Source organism: Triticum dicoccoides, chromosome 1A (assembly GCF_002162155.2).
Source record: "Triticum dicoccoides isolate Atlit2015 ecotype Zavitan chromosome 1A, WEW_v2.0, whole genome shotgun sequence".
Classification (NCBI taxonomy): domain Eukaryota; kingdom Viridiplantae; phylum Streptophyta; class Magnoliopsida; order Poales; family Poaceae; genus Triticum; species Triticum dicoccoides.
In genome coordinates, this window is record NC_041380.1 from 531956151 (window position 1) to 531975128 (window position 18978).

The 18978-nt window shown below is 44.6% G+C and overlaps 2 protein-coding genes across 33 annotated transcripts in view; one reads left to right on the plus strand and one right to left on the minus strand.

Moving 5' to 3' along the window:
* Window positions 1-5291: 5291 nt before the first annotated feature.
* LOC119286274 (protein FAR1-RELATED SEQUENCE 8-like) lies at window positions 5292-8853 on the plus strand. Its single transcript, XM_037565649.1, has 7 exons — window positions 5292-5408; window positions 5501-5725; window positions 5865-6129; window positions 6226-6899; window positions 7022-7479; window positions 7564-7851; window positions 7943-8853. Exons 1-4 carry the CDS (start codon window positions 5350-5352, stop codon window positions 6358-6360), a joined length of 684 nt encoding a protein of 227 aa, XP_037421546.1. The 5' UTR covers window positions 5292-5349; the 3' UTR covers window positions 6361-6899; window positions 7022-7479; window positions 7564-7851; window positions 7943-8853.
* Window positions 8854-13055: 4202 nt separating this feature from the next.
* LOC119286283 overlaps window positions 13056-18978 on the minus strand; it is a 9593-nt gene continuing 3670 nt past the window's right edge. For 8 of the 32 annotated variants that reach the window (XR_005140359.1, XR_005140360.1, XR_005140351.1 and 5 more), the window contains 5 exons: window positions 18527-18783; window positions 18361-18436; window positions 16419-16589; window positions 13995-15111; window positions 13618-13670 (listed from right to left, as the gene is read on the minus strand). Coding sequence is in view for 4 of the 32 variants with exons in the window: in XM_037565696.1 (XP_037421593.1) it covers window positions 13309-13436; window positions 13580-13670; window positions 16419-16589; window positions 18361-18436; window positions 18527-18783 (723 nt within the window). In the remaining 28 variants the exon portion in view is untranslated. Of the gene's footprint in view, window positions 13671-13994; window positions 15112-16418; window positions 16590-18360; window positions 18437-18526; window positions 18784-18978 lie in introns of those variants that run through there. The other 24 variants (XR_005140391.1, XR_005140393.1, XR_005140395.1 and 21 more) reach the window with 24 other exon arrangements.

An 18978-nucleotide genomic window follows, 5' to 3' on the forward strand; every position in this document is an offset into this window, starting at 1 on the left:
AACTAGGGATTTGGCTCGCGCGTGTGGTGACTTCGCTGTAGAGGGGGAAAACTTTGCGGGCTTGGGCCAAATGTGGGCGCTAACTTTAACTCCTGCGCGCGCGCACAGGCCCAATTGTAACAGACGGTTGGTCGGCATTATTTCCCGACCGACGAAGTGACGGGCACAAGAGCTTTCCCGACCGATCGTTCGATAGTGAATATTTTCATATTCCCGACCGATTGTCTGTTACTGTTCGCATGTTTCCTCTACCGACTGTCTACCACAAGTTTTTTACCAACAGTCGGTCGGCGATACTGACTTTTTCCAACACACGTCTGTAGGGAATGCAGTGTCGTGATGTAGTGAAGAGCCCTTTCACAGACTTGAACTTTGAATTGAAGCATTCTGCAAGGTTACTGGTCACATAATCTACTTTGCAGATTTCGTTGAATTTGCTGCTTGACCACACATTGCCATGACGTGCATCCATGTACTCCTTCACAAGAGGATTTTGAGCATACAACACTCTCAAATGGTGTTCATGCTTCCTTTTGCTGCATGTGTATGATGCTGGCCATAAGTTCTCATCATAAACTTTACCTTTGAACTTCTTTTTGAAATTATGCGCTAGGTGTCGCATACATTCCCTATGCTCCACTCCAGGGAATACAATTTCCACTGCACTCTCTAAACCCTTGCAAGCATTTGTGTGTATAGCTAAACCTGGGGGTGTGCCTATAATGTTGCGCAACTGCTGCAGAAACCAGACCCAATTTTCCTCAGACTCTGCCTTCACCACACCAAATGCAACTAGGAATAGCCAGTTGTGTCCATCAACTGCAGAAGCTACTACTAGCTGTCCTCTCCATCTTCCAGTCAAATGTGTAGCATCTACAGCCAAATAGGGCCTGCAACCATCTAGAAACCCCTGCCAGCAAGCCTTGAAACAAACAAAAGCCCTTCTGAACCACTCCTTCTGAAATGACTTCCCTTTTATTTTGAATGGAACTGTATGCTTGTCAATCTCTACAACACTCCCTGGACTTGCCATCTCCACTTCAGCTTTGAAAGTGTAAAGCAGCTGAAAACTGTCATTCCATTGACCATTAATTCTGTTAAGAGCCTTTTCCCTAGCATTGAAAATTCTCATGTAAGGAATTTCTATCTTGTACTTCTCAAAAAGCTTCCCATGGAGTGCTGTTGGACCAAGTACAAGTTCTTCTCTCAGCCAATCCAATATAGCATCTGCCACCCACCTAGTTTTTGCTAGCTTGGTTTTGGCCTTCCCCCCTCCCCCTCCAGGTGGACAGGTGTGCTTGTGTGGGTTTTTCTTTATCTGAAACAAAATAAAAGGGTAAAAAAACAGTTAAGAAACCTTACTCAATGATCTGAAACTAAATTACTAACTGAACTTGGATTACCTGAACATATTTGCTCTTTCTCATACGAGATGCATGCAAGTTCCACCTACACCTAGGATATGGACAAAAAACTGTGAACCTTGCTGGCTCACTCCTTTTAATCTTATAGGTGTTTTCAGATATAATGCACCATGTTGTCACTGCATTCCGACAGTCCACCATTGATTGGAAAATGGTACCTACACTAAGCTCGGGTTTTTCCCGGTTCCACTCAATTGTTGGCATGTCATCACCATCGTATTCATCCTCGATTAAGTTGTCCATGTTCTCCACCTTCTCTTCATCGTCAGTGTCATCAAACCTAGCTTGGCTGATGGGCTCCTCCATATATTCGTCATCCACTACTTGCTGACTGGCTACATCGACCAGTTCAGGAAACATCATCTCGTCTTCATCATCATTTGTAGGCACTGCCTCGTCAGGTTCTACATCTTCTTCTACACCAACTGCAGAAGGTACACGAGAAGCAGCAGCTGAATCGGAACCAAAATTGGCAGCAGGCATGTTGTGGCTCCATGAACCACTTGCTTTACTTGGTGTCGACCTACAAGGAGTGCCGGGGTGCTGGCTATTAGCACAGATAGATGATGTCTGAACTCCCTTCCCCTTCGCCCGTTCTGCGCATGGCTGAATCACATCGATTTGGAGTTTACCGAATCGGCAGCCAGCAATCCCAACAAAAAGCAACGACATATGATCGTTGCAAGTTAGTGGGAGAAATCTTTGCTCGTCACTGCTGAAGTAATTCAGTTCAACAACATCGGCATCACTCCAGGGATAGGTGTTTTGGAGCTCAGCTCGCAAATCTTTGAAAGATATGCTGGTTTCTACCACTTTGGGATAGAAAAATGATGAAATCAAATGCGGTTTAGTACCACGCAGCACACTAGTTTCCATTCTAATCGCCAGCCGGAAAGCCAGCGCGGGATCAATCCTATTTTGTTGGGGGAAGGAAACAAAGGCTTCAGTTAGCCGGGTAAAATCGAGCACAAATTTGAACGATTCAAGCAAACAGAAGTCAAATATGGCCTACAATACGACTTAGAATGTCAATTCGAGAGGAAACAATGCTTACCCAGGTTTAATCCATGAATTATCTGCTGCGGATTCGACCCAATCCTCTCCACGGTCGACTGCATTCCGGGCGTCCTCACTCAGCATCGCTATGTAATCCCAGATGGGGAGGTGGGCTATATCTGGCGCACACGCGGCATCGCCGACGAACGGAATAGGGCATAGGATGGAGGAAACAACTGCGGTGGATGCGACACGACACCGGCGAAGGGGGCAGGACGGCGCGATGCAGTGCGGCCTGTCTAGATCTGTTTCACATTCAGACAAGCTGCCCAATACGTGTCTCCTTGCGGTCCCACACGTCAGCAAGCAATAGTCAGACAAAGATTCGGCCCCACTCGTCAGCAATTAACGGTCAATGGACGGTCAAGACGGCAAACACCCGCTATGAGCATTTGTGAGAGTTTTAGCTAAGGAAGAGGGGAAAAGTGAGCAAACGTTTGGAGCGTGGGAAAAAGTGAGCACATCTAAGGAACCAGGGGCACTAATTTAAATATCCCTTTTTAATAAGAGGGTGATGACTCAACATAAAAGTAAATAGATAGGCCCTTCGCAGAGGGAAGCAGGGATTTGTAAAGGTGCCAGAGCTCGGTTTTAAAATAGAGGTGAATAATATTTTGAGCGGTATACTTTCATTGTCAACATAACAACCAAGAGATGGCGATATCTTCCATGCTACAGACATTATAGGCGGTTCCCAAACAGAATGGTAAAGTTTATACTACCCCTCCACCAACAAACATCAATCCATGGCTTGCTCGAAACAACGAGTGCCTCCAACATACATCAGGTCCCAGGGGGAGTTTTGTTTGCAATTATTTTGATTTAGTTTGCATAAAGCATGGGACTGGGCATCCCGGTGACCAGCCCTTTATCTTGTGAGTGAGGAGCGGGGTCCACTCCTCTTGAGAATAACCCACCTAACATGGAAGATACAGACATCCCTAGTTGATACATGAGCTATTCGAGCATATAAAACAAGATGATTATTTGAAGGTTTAGAGTTTGGCACATACAAATTTACTTGGAACGGCAGGTAGATATCGCATATAGGAAGGTATAGTGGACTCATGTGGAATAACTTTGGGGTTTAAGGAGTTTGGATGCACAATCAGTATTCCCGTTTAGTACAGGTGAAGGCTATAAAAAGACTGGGAAGCGACCAACTAGAGAGCGACAACAGCCATGTACATGCATTAAAATTAATAAACGTTGGATGCAAGTATGAGTAGGATATAATCCACCATGAACATAAATATCATGAAGGCTATGTTGATTTGTTTCAACTACATGCGTGAACATGTGCCAAGTCAAGTCACTTAAATTATTCAAAGGAGGATACCACCCTATCATACCACATCATAACCATTTTAATAGCATGTTGGCACGCAAGGTAAACCATTATAACTCATAGCTAATCAAGCATGGCATAAGCAACTATGATCTCTAATTGTCATTGCAAACATGTTTATTCATAACAAGCTGAATCAAGAACGATGAACTCATCATATTTACAAAAACAAAAGAGATCGAGTTCATACCAGCTTTCTCATCTCAGTCAATCCATCATATATCATCATAATTGCCTTTCACTTGCACGACCGAATGATGTGAATAGTAATAAGAGTGCACGTGCATTGGACTAAGCTGGAATCTGCGAGCATTCAATAAACAGGAGAAGACAAGGCAATATGGGCTCTTTTGTCAGATAAACAATAATGCATATAAGAGCCACTTCAACAATTTAACCAAGGTCTTTTCCTACTGACCCACAAAGAAAAGAAAAGAAATAAAACTATTTACACGAGAAAGCTCCCAACAAGCAAAAGAAGAACATGAAATATTTTTGGGTTTTCTTTTTAATTACTACTACAGCATGGAAAGTAAATTAATTAAAAGTCACAACTAATTTTTTTTGGTTTTTTTCTTAAGGTTCATCAAACACACAAGAAGAAAGCATAAAAGAAAATAAACTATCATGGATGATACAATGAAAAAGTATGAGCACCGACATCTGGAAATGAGTGTGCGTGAACATAAATGTAATATCGGTGAGAAATACGTACTCCCCCAAGCTTAGACTTTTGGCCTAAGTTGGTCTATGGCCACGGCTGTCTGGCCGATATCCATAATAATAGTTGTTGGGGTCGTACTGTGATGAGGAAGAAGAAGGCTCCGATTACCACTGGTTGGCAATCATCTCCGGATCCCACTGATAACTAGATTGTCGTGAAGGATCAAATTGTGGTTCCAGTTCTGGCTCCTCGGCTGGTGCAGGGTTCCGGTAGGCGTGGATAGCCGTCAACAGAACAAGGTACTTGCCTACAGTCAAATCAAACAAAGCAGGAGCAGGCAAGGTAATAGTCTCAGGACGATGTTTATTAAAGAACAATTGATATTTAAGCTCTCCTGCCCTATTCTTAACAATAAAATCATGCGCCACCAGAGTGTGGCATTGTAGTGCACGGGCTTGCCTGGTCTCAGAATCTAGACGAATGTCACAAGTCCAGTTGGTGTCAGATCGTGCATTGAACGTAAATACGTGACCTTATAATACAGAAGCAACAGTGCGCTATGGTGTGGGGACACGCACGCTAACGATTGAACTGACGGGACTGTCACCAGAAATTCCGGTCATGTACCATAGGTACATAATGATGGAAAACGGCTGTACCATGACCTGAGTGGCGAGATGGCACGGGGAAAAAAGTTCGTCCACACTGGTCCGCCTGTCAGGATCTCTTTCGCCCGGAATTAGGATCGGAGTAAAAGCGCCTACCAAATATGACGGGTCCACATACTGGGTTGTCTGGTTGGGGGTTGGATTGTTCTTTGCATTTGCTCTCGTCTGAGCGGCGACGAGGAACTATTCATGGCGTATGTGGCGGCGACCGGACCCGGGCTGGAGTTTCTATCAGATCCGGTTGATAGGTATGGATGTTTTCTTCTCTCGTCTAGATGAAGTGTCTATCGACATCAAGCACCTCGTGGTCTTACTGAAACTGCCGATTTTGGTGACATAGATTTCCTGTCCCCCCGCTCGGCGGCGCCGATTTGCCTCCTAATTCTGTGGATGTTCCGGATCTGCTTGAACAAGCAGGCGGATCCAGTATTGGTGGGGTTGGAGAGCACCTACCAATGGTGCAACTCGATTTCAATGGCGTTTGCCCGAGCATGAGCGTGTCGGCGATAGAGTCACAAAAGTCGACAGGGGAACCTGACCCTGAAGCTCCCGGCTGGACGAAGAGGTCATCCTTTAACTCATATACAAAGACACTGCTATCTGGAGTTAGTGCGTGGTGTAATATGCTGTGTGCGGGTTCTGCCCATGTGTGGCGATTAATATGCTTGAGCTCGTCATCTGAATGATATTGAAATTCCGTACAGGGTCCGTGTTGGCCGGGCTCCAACAGAACGTCCGCCATGTCCTGGAAGAGTTTTTGCTCTTGAGAAAACAATCAGAGGATATGCTGAGAAGAAAACTGATATTGTGGTTGTGCCCGAGGTTGGAGACAATTTTGATTCGCTGGGAGAGGCATACGACTTCTATAATCTTTATTCCTGGGAAATAGGATTCAGCATAAGATATGGCAAAAGCAGGTTAAATGTAGAAAGAACAAAGTGCATGCAGGAAATAGTCTGCGGCTGTTCGGTACGTAGATATCTTGATGTAAAAAGAAGTAGCAAAAATAGCTATGATTGATCAGCTGATGAACTGGTTGACTGGCTCATGTTTTGTCTCTTGCAGGGCAAGCCAAAAAAGTCTAATACTCGGTCATGCCGGTGTGAATGTCCAGCAATGATCAGATTACTGAGAAGCAACGACAATGGCTGGTACATTAGTGAGCACAGACCATCTCACAACCACTCACTTGCAGATTAGTGTGGTGAAAAGATTTACTGGCCATCTCACAAGCATATCGACATTTACACTCGAGATCTCATCAGACAGTTGCGAGAGAACAACATAAGCATAGGAAAGGTATACAACATAATTGGTAGTTTCTTTGGCTCCATGAGTAATGTGCCGTTCAGCAAAAGAGCACTCAGAGGGCTGTGTGGAGAGATTAGTAGGGACCAAGCTGATGACAATGTTAGGAAAACAATGGAAGTTTTTGCGGAGCTGGGGGCTAAGGATTCGGGCTTATACTACAGGGTGCAACTAGATGCTGACAGCCGAATCAGGAACTTGCTGTGGTCCACAGGCGCCAGTCGAATGCAGTACCATTATTTTGGCGATGCAATAACATTTGATACAACATATCGGACAAATCTGTATGACATGCCATTCGGCCTTTTTGTTGGTGTCAACAACCACTTTCAGAGTGTTATTGTCGGAGGAGTCCTGATACGTGATGAGACAATAGAGACATTTGAGTGGGTGTTCACTGAATTCATAGCTGCCTCAAACTGTGCTGACAGGTACTCCTTTTAACTTGTGTCAGAAAACCTACAAAAATAAATGCATCATTATAGAATTTCATGATAAAAAATTCCAACACTCATGTTTCTGATAAAAAATTCCTTTTTACATATGTACACAGATCAGTGCAGATCTATGGAGATCGCAATAAAGAATGTACTGCCAAGTTGCACACACCGTTGGTGCAAATGGCACATGCTTAAGAAGGCAAAGGAAACTTTTGGTCGATACTACACTAAGCATAGCAACTTTAGAGCAGATTTCCATAAAATAGTTCATCACATGCTGACAGAAGACGAATTTGAAAATGCATGGAAGATGTTAATAGACACGTATGGGCTCCAGAAGAACAACTATCTCATTAATCTATATGAGGTTAGGGCCAAGTGGGCAAAACCTTATTTCAAAGGCAAATTTTGTGCGAAGATGACAAGCACGCAGAGAAGTGAGAGTGCAAATCACATGCTGAAAGCATATGTCCCAGCGAGCTGTCCTATGCACTTATTCGTCCACCAATACATGAAACTACTGTTTGACCGTGAAGCAGTCGAAAACTATGAGGAACGACGAACAAAAATAGTAAGTTCTGAATCTTCCATGTTACAGTTAAATTGTTTCATTCTGGTATTAATAATATAAATCCCTGAATTTTTTTGTTATCAGACAGCTCCAGTCATGAGGCTGAACAAACCTCTGGAACAGCATGCCAGCACTGTTTACACGAGAGCTATGTTCGAAAAGTTTGGTGACATCCTCTACGAAGGTGGCCAATACAGGGTGGAGGAAGTTGAGAATAAAGTAAAATACTTAGTACATCGGTATCATCCAGAAAGATATGAGAAATGGTGTCGGGTTGTGCATGTCGTCCACGTAATTGATGCAGGTGCACATGTGTCCTGTGAATGTGGTAATTTTGAACATATGGGTATCCTGTGCTGTCATGCTCTTAAGGTAAAAAAATTATTCGGAAATATACAAAACTACTTATGTAGACATGCCAAAGAGATTGATTTCCACATGACTTATGTATCTTAATGGACAGGTACTTGAGTTCATGGGTTTTACTGAGATCCCCGCAAAGCTCATACTGAAGAGGTGGACAAAAGATGCAAGAGATGTGCTTCCAGAACATCTAGCACATCTACAGAAGGATCGGATATCAGCGAATTCAATAACTTTCAGGCACCCCAACCTCTACATGCACGCTATGGAGGTTGTAAGGCTTGGTGATGCAAACACAAAAGCATACGATAAGGCCATGGATTTGTTGAAGGCAGCAATGCAAGAGCTGTCACCTATAGCTGCCATTCGAGATGGGCTTGGCCTAGAAGACAAAGTGAAGGAAATTAAAGCAGCACCAAAAGATCAAGCTACTCTGAAAGGACATGGCTGTGGATATGGAAGTGATGCAGAAGGCAGTGGTATTGGCAATTTGTTGGGACTAACAGCTCCTGTGCACAAGCGCAAGCCTGGTCGACCTACCAACAGTAGGGACAAACCTCCATACAATGACCGGGGAGCAAAAAACAAAAAGCCTAAGAATAGTAAGAAAGTGGATGCTGAAGGTGGGTGCGGAACAAGCAAACGAACCAGGTTTTGTAGCATATGCCGAGAACCAGGGCACAAGAGTACAACTTGCCCACAACGAGGCGACATGCCTCCAAAGCAAAGGAAGGAAGCTAAGTGCACCAACTGTGGAGTAGGCGGTCATCGAAAGAACACATGCAACAATCCAAAAGTTGTGCTTCATGTTGTAGAAAATGCTGGGCTTTGCTTAGCTGGATAGATCCTTCTGTGTGTTTTAGGGCAATGTTTTTTCTTGTGTGCTGAAAGTTTTCGTAGCACCATCTGTAAGACCGTGTTATAGCTTTTTTTCCGACTGTTGTTCAACTATGGTGACCTCCGGTCTTCAATGTATTTTAAGGTTCAAATCCACATATGTGCGCGCCTGCCTCCCCACTCATTCTTAAAATGGTGCCAAAAAATGCTAATACAATCCTTTAACTCATCTAACTCAGCTACGTATCTGCAAACACATACAAAAAACAGAGCAAACCCAAATTCAATCTCGCGTAGGACATGTCCATTCGACCCCACCTGCAATCAATAGCAAACCCAGGCCACGTAGCTTCCGTAGGCATGCACCGCTACAAGTGTCACCACCGAATATCTCGTGGCTCTCCCATGGGCGCGAGAAATCACTGTTCTCAGGGGCGTTCAAAAATCAAATGAAGGCAATAGGCGGGAAGCTAGCACTCAACTGTGACTGTGTGGTTATAAAGCCGCAGTCCCTCTGGTGCTGGGCATCGCACCCTCCTGTCTCCCTCACCACACCGGCGATGATAGCAAAGGCTATAAGATAAGAAAACTCATATCAAGGGAAGAAAACATGTCGTCTGACAACTTCGGCGGCAGCTCCACCATCCATAGCTCCTCTGGCGCAGGCTCTGTGGCTGTGCCCGATGGATTGGAGCTTCCGCTCCATTCTAACCGATCTAGCTCGGAAGTTGATGCAGAGCCATGTAGTAGCTCTGTTGCCGGAGCCGGTTGATGTAATAAAGATCATTTGCATGTACTAGCCGTGTTGCCGGAGCCGGTTGATGTAATAAATATTTAGTTAATATCTTCATGAGATCTACTGGATCGGTGTGTAGTAGCTGTAGTGCGTCGTCATCTTTGTTAAAAGCCCTCTGTATTTTATTATGAAGAACCATGTTGGTCGCATATTATATTGATTGTTGACTATGCTAATAGTATAGAAATGAAAAAAAAGATTGGAACTGCACGGTTGTTTCGGTCATTTATATCGCTAATTGGTAGAGACGGATAATAAATCTTTCTTTCCTGACACACACCCAGATATATTCAATACGAGCCGCCTCTAGGCGCCTGTCTCGAGTCTATAGAAAAAAGATAAAAAATGTGACAGTAATTTTTTTTTTTTTTTTGAACAGAAACTAGGTCCCGAAGGACCTAGAGAGCTTCATTGATTCCTGGTCATTACAGTACAAAGCTCAGATAAGGACTCAAAAGAAAGAGAAATTACACACAGGTCCCTGACTTTAACAAGGAGGACCCCAGACTCTAAGATAGAACTGCAATTGGGTCCAACACAGCTTCCCCTCAGATCGAGCTTCGCCGTCACCGGGGACGGACCACTTGGGGCGACGAAGCCTTCATGGCTGCAGCAGCACGCCATGAACTCCGAGACGAAGGTGCAACTGCCTCCCATACGGCATCCTGGCCAGGAGGAAATAGTAGGCTGCCCTTCAACCAGAAAGGTCACTGGCGATGCGCGAGAACCAGGCCATCGACCGCTAAAAGCCGGCTCCAGAACAGGCCGACGGCCGCCACAGCCAAGCTTAGCAGGCGCCATCAGTCCGCACCATCCACCAGTGAGGATTTGCTCCAACCCAAATCGGCAAGATCTTGATGTCCACCTCATCCCCTCTTCCTTCCCACCACCACAATAGCAAGGGAAGAACAGAACGAGGCTCTGGCGATCCTCCAGATCAGGGACAACGACTGCGAGCTTATTGGGGAAGGAGCTCCGGCCAGCCTCAACCTCCGCCGCCGCCCTCCACGGACGTCGACAGGCAAGCGAGGTCTTCCACACCTCAGCACCGCTCACCGGCGCCGAGGACAAGCTCCAGAGCGGCATCACGCCATACGCCACATGGGCAAACACGAGACCACGCCCAGCTCTACATCTAAACCTACATCTACTGCTGTACAAGGGAAACCGGCATCCTAATCCAGCTCTACATCCACCAACGCGGGCGCCGGCGGCGAGAGGGACCGGATCCGGGCGATTGGTGGCGACTCTCAACGGGGGCGGTGGAGAGACTTCGGGAAAGGAAAAGAATCGGAAACCTTTTATTTTTGTGTCCCTTCTTGATCTTATCAATGTGACAGTAATTAGAAGCTACTTAATGGCTACTTGCGGCTGGATATTTCTGTCCTTCCGACATAATTACGACATGGATCTCCTCCGATCCCACCAGTTTGTCTTGGACACGTGCCTAGTTAAGTTGGTTTCACCATTTTTGGATCCATGCATGTGCCTCGTGCGACTGCTGAAAGGTGGTCCGACCATATTCGCCTCCACATGGAGTTGCTACAGTCTCGGGAAGGGTCGACCAACTGCGGTACTAGATTTATTCCCAGACTGTGCCCATGATGCGAAACACTTGTTGGAAGGCTGGCTTTTGTCCTCTAGCCATTTGTGCTCACCCTGTGTTCAGGCGGACATGTGTAACTTGCTTCCTGGAGAGAGCGACGTATCCATCTGGCACGCGGCGTACTGCAAACTGGTGTGCCGCGTCCCCCGCCACGTGCAGGCAGATGAACACGGTGAACTGATTCGCTAGCTGCCACGCACCCAACAACTCCCTCCAATCCTTAATAGGCGACCGTATTGAGTATGGACAACGCATGCAGGACACGACAAATTCGGACACCGTGGCCGACCCTTTCTGGCCGACCCTTTCTGCCGGCGTTTGAGGCTGCGCAATGCCTCAAGATGGAGATGGCAGTCCGACCGAGGCGGCTCTTGACTCATCTCGCAGCCGGCGAAAGCGAAAGCAGAAGAGGCGGCCCGGGGCAGCCAAGGCCACTGGTCTCCAAGGATCAGACGACGAGTCCATTCCTTCCGTCCGATGTGGGTTCAGCAGCGTGGCTGTCACCAGTGTGTCGTCGATCTGCTATCCACTGTTGAAGCCAAGCGGTTTGGCTAGCCTGCTAACCACTCGAGCCTCCGGCGGTGGTGACAAGAAGATGTACTGGTCTTTGATCAAGCGCATAGATCCGGTGGAAAGAACAATGACATTCCTAGACATGCAGGTTAGATCTATAGATGCAGCTGCCATAGAACGGATCACAGGCCTGAGATCCGGTGGTGTGGCCATCAGCAGAGTGAAGCTGGAGAAAAAAGAGCATGTGCGCCTACTGCAAAGATGCCAAGATCTCCTTGGCCTAGAGCGCACTACCAGGGGTTATATCGAAGTAAAACAGCTATTGGGAGTGCTGACAAGCACGAACCCGCGCACCAAGGTCCCACATGAAGTTGATGCTGCGAATGTAGCTTATGCTCTGCTTGTCTCTGCTACCATGATAGCCCCAAAGAACACCGTGCCGAAGGTCCCTGACGAGGTTGATGAGATGCGTGGTAGATCCATCCAGCATACACAAGTATGATTGGGCCGGGTACTTACTTGACAAGCTCATGGAAGCGGCGCAGAAAGTTCGAGATATGATGAAAAAGGATGAAAAGGCGATCTCGGTCATGCATAGATATGATGAAAAAGGATGGTAATTGTACTTGTCCTGTTCTTCTCCCAGTAACTGTCCCCTTTTCGGCTGCATGTGCAGGTGTTCTTCTTGGAATGGATGGACTTCAGGGAAGCAAACGTCAAGGACATGTTGTGGCCCAGGATATCTGCTTACACCACGGACAAACTAGTGATGTTGTCCCGGTTGTCTAGAAGCGAAGATCATCATTTCAAGGTGCAGGAACCTCCAAAACAGAAGTTTCATACTAGCATCCATCTTGTCCTATCTTTGTTAACACATATAGTGATTGTCCTGTGCAGACAAAACCCGAGGGGTCACTCACAATGTCTGGCTTAACATTGCATCCGGCAATGTGCTTAGGATCCACGTATGCATCAACTGTTGTTAACACTGCCGTGCGCCAATTTATTGAAACTGAAGTTGGCTCCACCGTAAAGCAAGCAGTTCTGTACTTAGCTCTGAACCAAGCAACACCTGGAGCACCACTGACTGACGAACATATGGCTACCTGCAATTCTGTTATTCTGCACATATTTGACAACCTTGAGCAATGCACTGCACCTCTCGTCCGTCGTTTCATGATGATGCTAGCAGCAGCAGATGCAACTCATTCATCTATGCATGTTCTCAGCCAACTTGCTGCACTTGAGACTACTCGTGTACCTCCCGCTACATTCAAATGTGAGCTCTCCAGTACAGATTCTTGCTGAACCTGAATTTCTGCTATGATTTTCATGCACTTTAACTTAAAAAAAGATTGATGAATTCTTTCTATGGCACACGTCATGCGCAGGCCCCTCACCAAAAGCAATTCATAAAAAGCAGAAGCATAAGCAGCTATCCGATCTAGGTCAGCATTCAAATGCATCAAACGTTGACTGCCAACAGCATCATACTACAGGTAAAAAACAAAAGTGTCATCTAATTTGTTCAAATCAAACATTGTTTAGGCAAAAAAATGGTTCTCCTTTTCAATGACAAAAAAACTGCCTTTCCTGCTATACAACCACATTTGCATCAGACGAAGTGGATGAAGCACGCGTAAACATGGTCTGTGCGGACTCGCTAATGCATCTTTCAGGTGTGCATATACTTCCTATGATTGCAAGACATTGTTCAGACATTGAAACAACATCGTACTGTTCCTGCCTTCAACTCATACATACATAATCGTTGAATAACAGGGCATCCACAAGTAGAACCGTTTGCAACACCATCACCAAAGCTGCGTGCTCCTGGGTTCCCTGAAGATCACGCGATCATTACACAAGCAGTCTGCCCAGAGGCACCCCATGCACTCAACTTGGACGATGATGTCACCCCCGATGAACGTCCAGGTGTGTGGATAAATCCCCATAACATTTTCAGCTGATACACATAGCATTACCTCTCAAATGTACTGCTGCTGTGGTCTGACAGGTGATCGTGGGCGATTGACGTGTCCTCCAACTCCATACCATTCCCGTACCCGTAGTTACCTGGTGAAAAATGCAAATCCAATTAGTTGGCCAAAAAAACAGCGTGTGCGAACAGTTACAAAAAGGCTTTATTGGACAAAAACAACAACGTCACACCCAGTTGCAACATGAGGTGAATGCTTCATAAGGAAATCATCTATATATTCCAATCTAACACTCATCTCTGCCCCTGCCGGCTCAACTCAAGAAAACAATCAAACTTCAGGTCTGCACATATCTCCGCATAAATAAATAACAACATGTTTTCTTACTCGTTGAGTATATCAAACTAATGTATGTCCTGACATATTCCATAAAATGCAGCCAACGGGGACATCTGTATACCTAAAGTGACGAAGGATATAGTCCAGTACACGAGATGGCGACCAAGGGATCTTTCAGTTGGAGCACTCTGCAACTCTGCCCCGCCATCAAAGAAACCTAATCACGGTGAGCGCTTACAACATGAGAGCATCAGTACCTCAAAAAAATGACACTATTAATTGAAACACCTGAAACACTATGCTAACTAAGTTTTGCCATTCTGACAACAAAAGGTGACACGAGTGCTAATGTGCTTGCGCAAACAACCACCGGCACCTTCAACTCTGACCCTTTCCATCTTGGAACAAGTCCCGTTGCTACAAACCCAGGTAATATCTTGGTTCTGTCGATTGTTCCGACAAAATACAAGTTGCCATGGTGGTGCAAAAAAAATTGCCATTTACTTTCTGAGTGCAGCGCCAAGAGAGAGTGATGCCACTGCTGCGCCCATGTGGGATGTTACTCCAAACCCCGACATCATGGTCACATCTACCGGTCTGGACTTGTTGCTTGCAGCCGGTATGTCTTAAGAAATGACCCATCTTATACATATGAGATGATATCGTGATATGACTTTGTTTCGACAATTCATCCTAAAACTGTGAAACTGTACCTTCAGCTTCCGTTGGAGAAGCAAATGTGCAAACTGGAGATCAGCTTATACCTACTCATGTCTACATGACTCCAGACGGCTGTCGGCGCGCATCAGACAACTCTGCACATAAGTATAATTTCCCCACTTTTTAAAACCAATGTCAACATATCAGTATGAACCCTAATGTTCCTCATATAGCAAAAAGTACATTCGTGTCACCTTTCAATGTCTTTGAGACTGATCCTAATTATGCAGGTTCACTTGGAATCCCAACTTCCAACACTGGAGTCAACATAACTCCCGACAATCATCACATTACAGCAAACATTGGTGAACCAATGTCAGCTCCCACTGGCCGTAAGTCAAAAGAAAGTTTTTGCTCAGCAATGAAAATACGTACTCTAATACTTGATACTGCCTTAAGAAAATACTCACTGACGCACTGGCTTTGCTACCTTGTTTTCCTACCAGCTGGTCCGAGCAACTGGGTTCCCGTGAGAACGGTCGTTGCAGCCCCCGTAACCCAAAAATTTGAACATGACTCTGTTGAACCAACTTTCAAGAGGGCAGTTATAAACCAGCCATGTGCTACAAATGTATGCACTTTCTACTACCAGCTAGAAAACGACAGCGAGTATGACCATAAGAGGTATTTTGTAAAGCAACTAACAACTTGTATTTGGTTACTATCTATTTCACATAACAAGTCCAACAAAAAAACTAATGCTACTGTCCACTGTGAACAGGAAGTGGTTTTCACACCGTGTGCCCTACTTGCTGGAGATGACCGGAAAAACTATGTTGAAGAACTTCGGCTCTGGACACGGACTAAAGATGAATGGAATGGCATCAGCTGTCCGTGTGTACACTTCAAAGGATGACAAACTCTACCCTGGTGGCATGCCCCGTTGGCGCTGGATACTGGACCCAGGTTTCACGGTATGTACAAAAGACCCCACCTTATATAATGAAAATCTTGCTAATACTCTTGTGCCCTGGATACATAACCTAAACTGAAACATGGCTCAACTATACTAGCGTTCTATTTCCAATACAAACCTCTTCCATCACTGCCTCTGATATAACTTCTGAAAAAACAAAAACAGGATGAATTCCAGTTCAACCGGGACAAACCAAACTGGGCAAGGCTTGCTCCAATGTTTGACCAGAGTAAACTACACTTCAATGTCTGTGAGTGCAAGAAGGTATGCTCTCCCCTTACTAGTTTCTGTCCATGCCTACCAGACATATTCGACTTTGCTAAAAAACACTGCTTCCCTTCTAACTCTCTGTCCAATATTTGGGCAGATACAAATTCCACTAATAGTTGAGAATGGCTGGTGCGTATATGAGGTTGACTTTGGCAACAAATCAAAGATTGTTATGGATCCAATGGAGACTTCCACGGGACCCAGAAGGATGGTCAAGAAACACGCCCAAATGAAGCATCTCATTTTACATTCCCTGTGCCAGTGCCTTCATGAGTGGTATCCAGACTGGCATTTCGCTACTTTCCCATGGACATATCGTTACAACTATGGAATGCATAGAAGCTGCAGTGACAGGTATACATCGTCTTCCAAACTCATTGTATCAATTCTTATCGAACTAACAGATAAAGTCGCACTAAACACAGTGGACATAACCATACACAATTGGCCTATTCATAATTTGTGCCATTGCAATGATGAGACTGGATTCTATGCACTTCACTACATTCGGGAGCACACCGGTATCATGCTGAAGACCCCGGTTACAACGGTAAGTTGAATCCCCCCCCCCTAAAACATATATCCAAAAAATATATACCTCTGTATCTAACATGATATAAGCAGGACCTGATATCATACCTTCGGAAGGAGATGGCCTATGAAGTTCTGACCCTCAAGGGCAACCATGGTGACTACCCCAACATCATGTACGAGCAGATCATCGAGTGAACTTTCACAAACTCGTGTGCCAGGTAGATTGTGCGTCGTCTTGAAGACCATAATCATATGTGCGAAACTTTGCACCTCCCCCTACATATGCAAGTATGCAAACCTCGTTATTAGTCGTGCATCGGTGCTCCTCTGCCATTCCAGTGACGGAGGGTGCTCAAGACTTATTTCTTTAGCAGACTTATTTCTGTTAAAACTAGTGTGTGCAAAAACTAAAGATCCTTGCCTGCGGTCCACTACTGGCGCATAGATAACCTCCCCCCACCTCTATGTAGCAAACTTATTTATATTACACCTATGTGTGTAAAAACTTAAGATCCTTGCCTGCATTTCATTGGCAGTGACTGGATCACCCCCCCTATGTATGTCTGCTCCACTGTCATTCCTGTGACAGCCCCTATAACAGACTTATGGATGAACTAAAAATGTAGACTTAACCATCTTGCACTTCTCTTGTTGTGTCTCCATGAAGATTGTGCCTAGTTCGACTCTGTACTTTTAGAAAAATGCAAACAATACAGTATATGTGGCACACACAAAATGACCCAATTGGGTCCCTGTCATTAACAATATCATCAGAAAATCAAAAAACACCATTCATATCTTTGCTTCAATTACTATTAATTTTGTTCTCCAATTTTTTTTAAAGTGAGCTTGAAACTATTTAAATCCCTTGGTAACTTCGCCGCTACTCACAACCCCTTACAACTAACACGTCGCCCCGAAAACGTTTCATTCAACTATGTGCGATTACAAAAACTTAAAACATACTTGAAAGCACATCCACACCACAGCGATATCTTATTAAATAAACATATGTAATTATCAAACGGGGGATACACATGCACAATGATCTCCTTCATGAACAAAAGAAAAATGTGGATGCCATATTTATGCATTTCAAATGATCTCTCATCCTTAGCCATATGCCTCACCGAAAGGAACTATGGATACCCATGCTTAAAAAGCTACAAGGCAATAAACTATAAAATGTATTAAATTTGAAAAATATGTTTTAATAAATGATAAAAAACTTTGAAGAATCATACTTAGGTGTTAATTGCGTACATGGCGCCTAAACTTTCAAAAAATAAATTCTTAAATCCAAGCTTCTCGAAAAATAAATTCCTGCGTGAAATATCTTATAAAATAATGGGGGTTCATTTTAATCTTTTTTTAACAAATTCATGTCACATTTAACGCATATTTCCCCTCCTAAAAAATGTGCAGTCCATAACTCAAAACTTAATTTAGTTTGATTGACCATACAATCGTTCTGACCATCAAAACAAAAACCCTGTCCCCAGCTGCCTGCCACCGCCGACATCTCTCAAAAAAAGATCTCTTCATAAAAAGGCACACTCCAAGATGATACTTCCAACTTTTCCTAAAATTCTACATTCTCACAAGCACACAACATGAAAAAAACAGCGAATACACAAGCAAACTAATAAAAAGGATTCGCAAACATCTAGTGCATCATTCCCCTTACAGTCAATTCACATAGATCCATGAAAAAAACCATACTGGAATGTAATTGCTACACTTTGACGAACACTGCCCCAGCCACCATTACACGAGTTGTTGTTGAACCTCATTTCAACTTTCTTCATCCTCAAGGGCAGCCCGGAGTATATGATCCGCAGCAAAGCATCCAGCCTCATCACAGTACCGGAATGTCTCGTATGCGACTATTTGCCTAAACGAATCAAGATTTTTCTACGGATGTGCACACACACAAACGTATATAACATGAAAACAAACTAGAGTGTATATATCTAGCTACGTATATGCACACGGAGAAAGGTGCCTACTGGGGAAAAATGGAACAATATGACCTATCCCGACGTACCTTGTTTAGGGGCCACTTGAGTTTTACTCCGTCATACTGACGGATCGCATGAATGGCACACAAACTAGACTCTTCCCTGAGAACATACATTCACACACATTCCTCTAAGCCTTGCGTGTAAGTAGTAAAAAAAAGCAACATTGATAGCACACTGCTAGGGACTAACCTTGTGAAAATGTCTTCCGTTATTCTGGGAAACCTCCGTTTCCATCTATCTGACGTACAATGCCACTTTGCGAAGAATTCAGTTAAACATGAAAACAACGCATTGTGCATCTGCGACACAGCTTCCTCATGCATCATTCGGCGTTGATGTCCCCCTGCAACTTGGGCACACATCAGATCCAACACATGAATATCCTTCCGTAGCATGTCCCACATGTATGCCGAGCACCCCTGGTCCAGCATGACTAACGCAAAGAACTGCAAGCATTATATTATTCGGGATGAATTTTGTTCCATGTGAATCCTAATTTGGTGAATTACACAACAATTTATGCAAAAACACAACCCAAAATCATTTTTGATAAAAAGCGATATGTTTTGTGTATCGAACCATTCGACACGCTGTGATGTCATGGCGAGCACCCACAAACTGATTCTGTACTGACTTGACGT

Excerpts from the sequence above, each read along its gene's own strand:
- LOC119286274 (XM_037565649.1), top strand. The coding sequence starts at position 5,350 with ATGGCGTATGTGGCGGCGACCGGACCCGGGCTGGAGTTTCTATCAGAT. Across the intron at positions 5,726-5,864 it reads GCTCCCGGCTGGACGAAGAG|GGTCCGTGTTGGCCGGGCTC; the intron begins GTCATCCTTTAA and ends AATTCCGTACAG. Across the intron at positions 6,130-6,225 it reads AAATAGTCTGCGGCTGTTCG|GGCAAGCCAAAAAAGTCTAA; the intron begins GTACGTAGATAT and ends TGTCTCTTGCAG.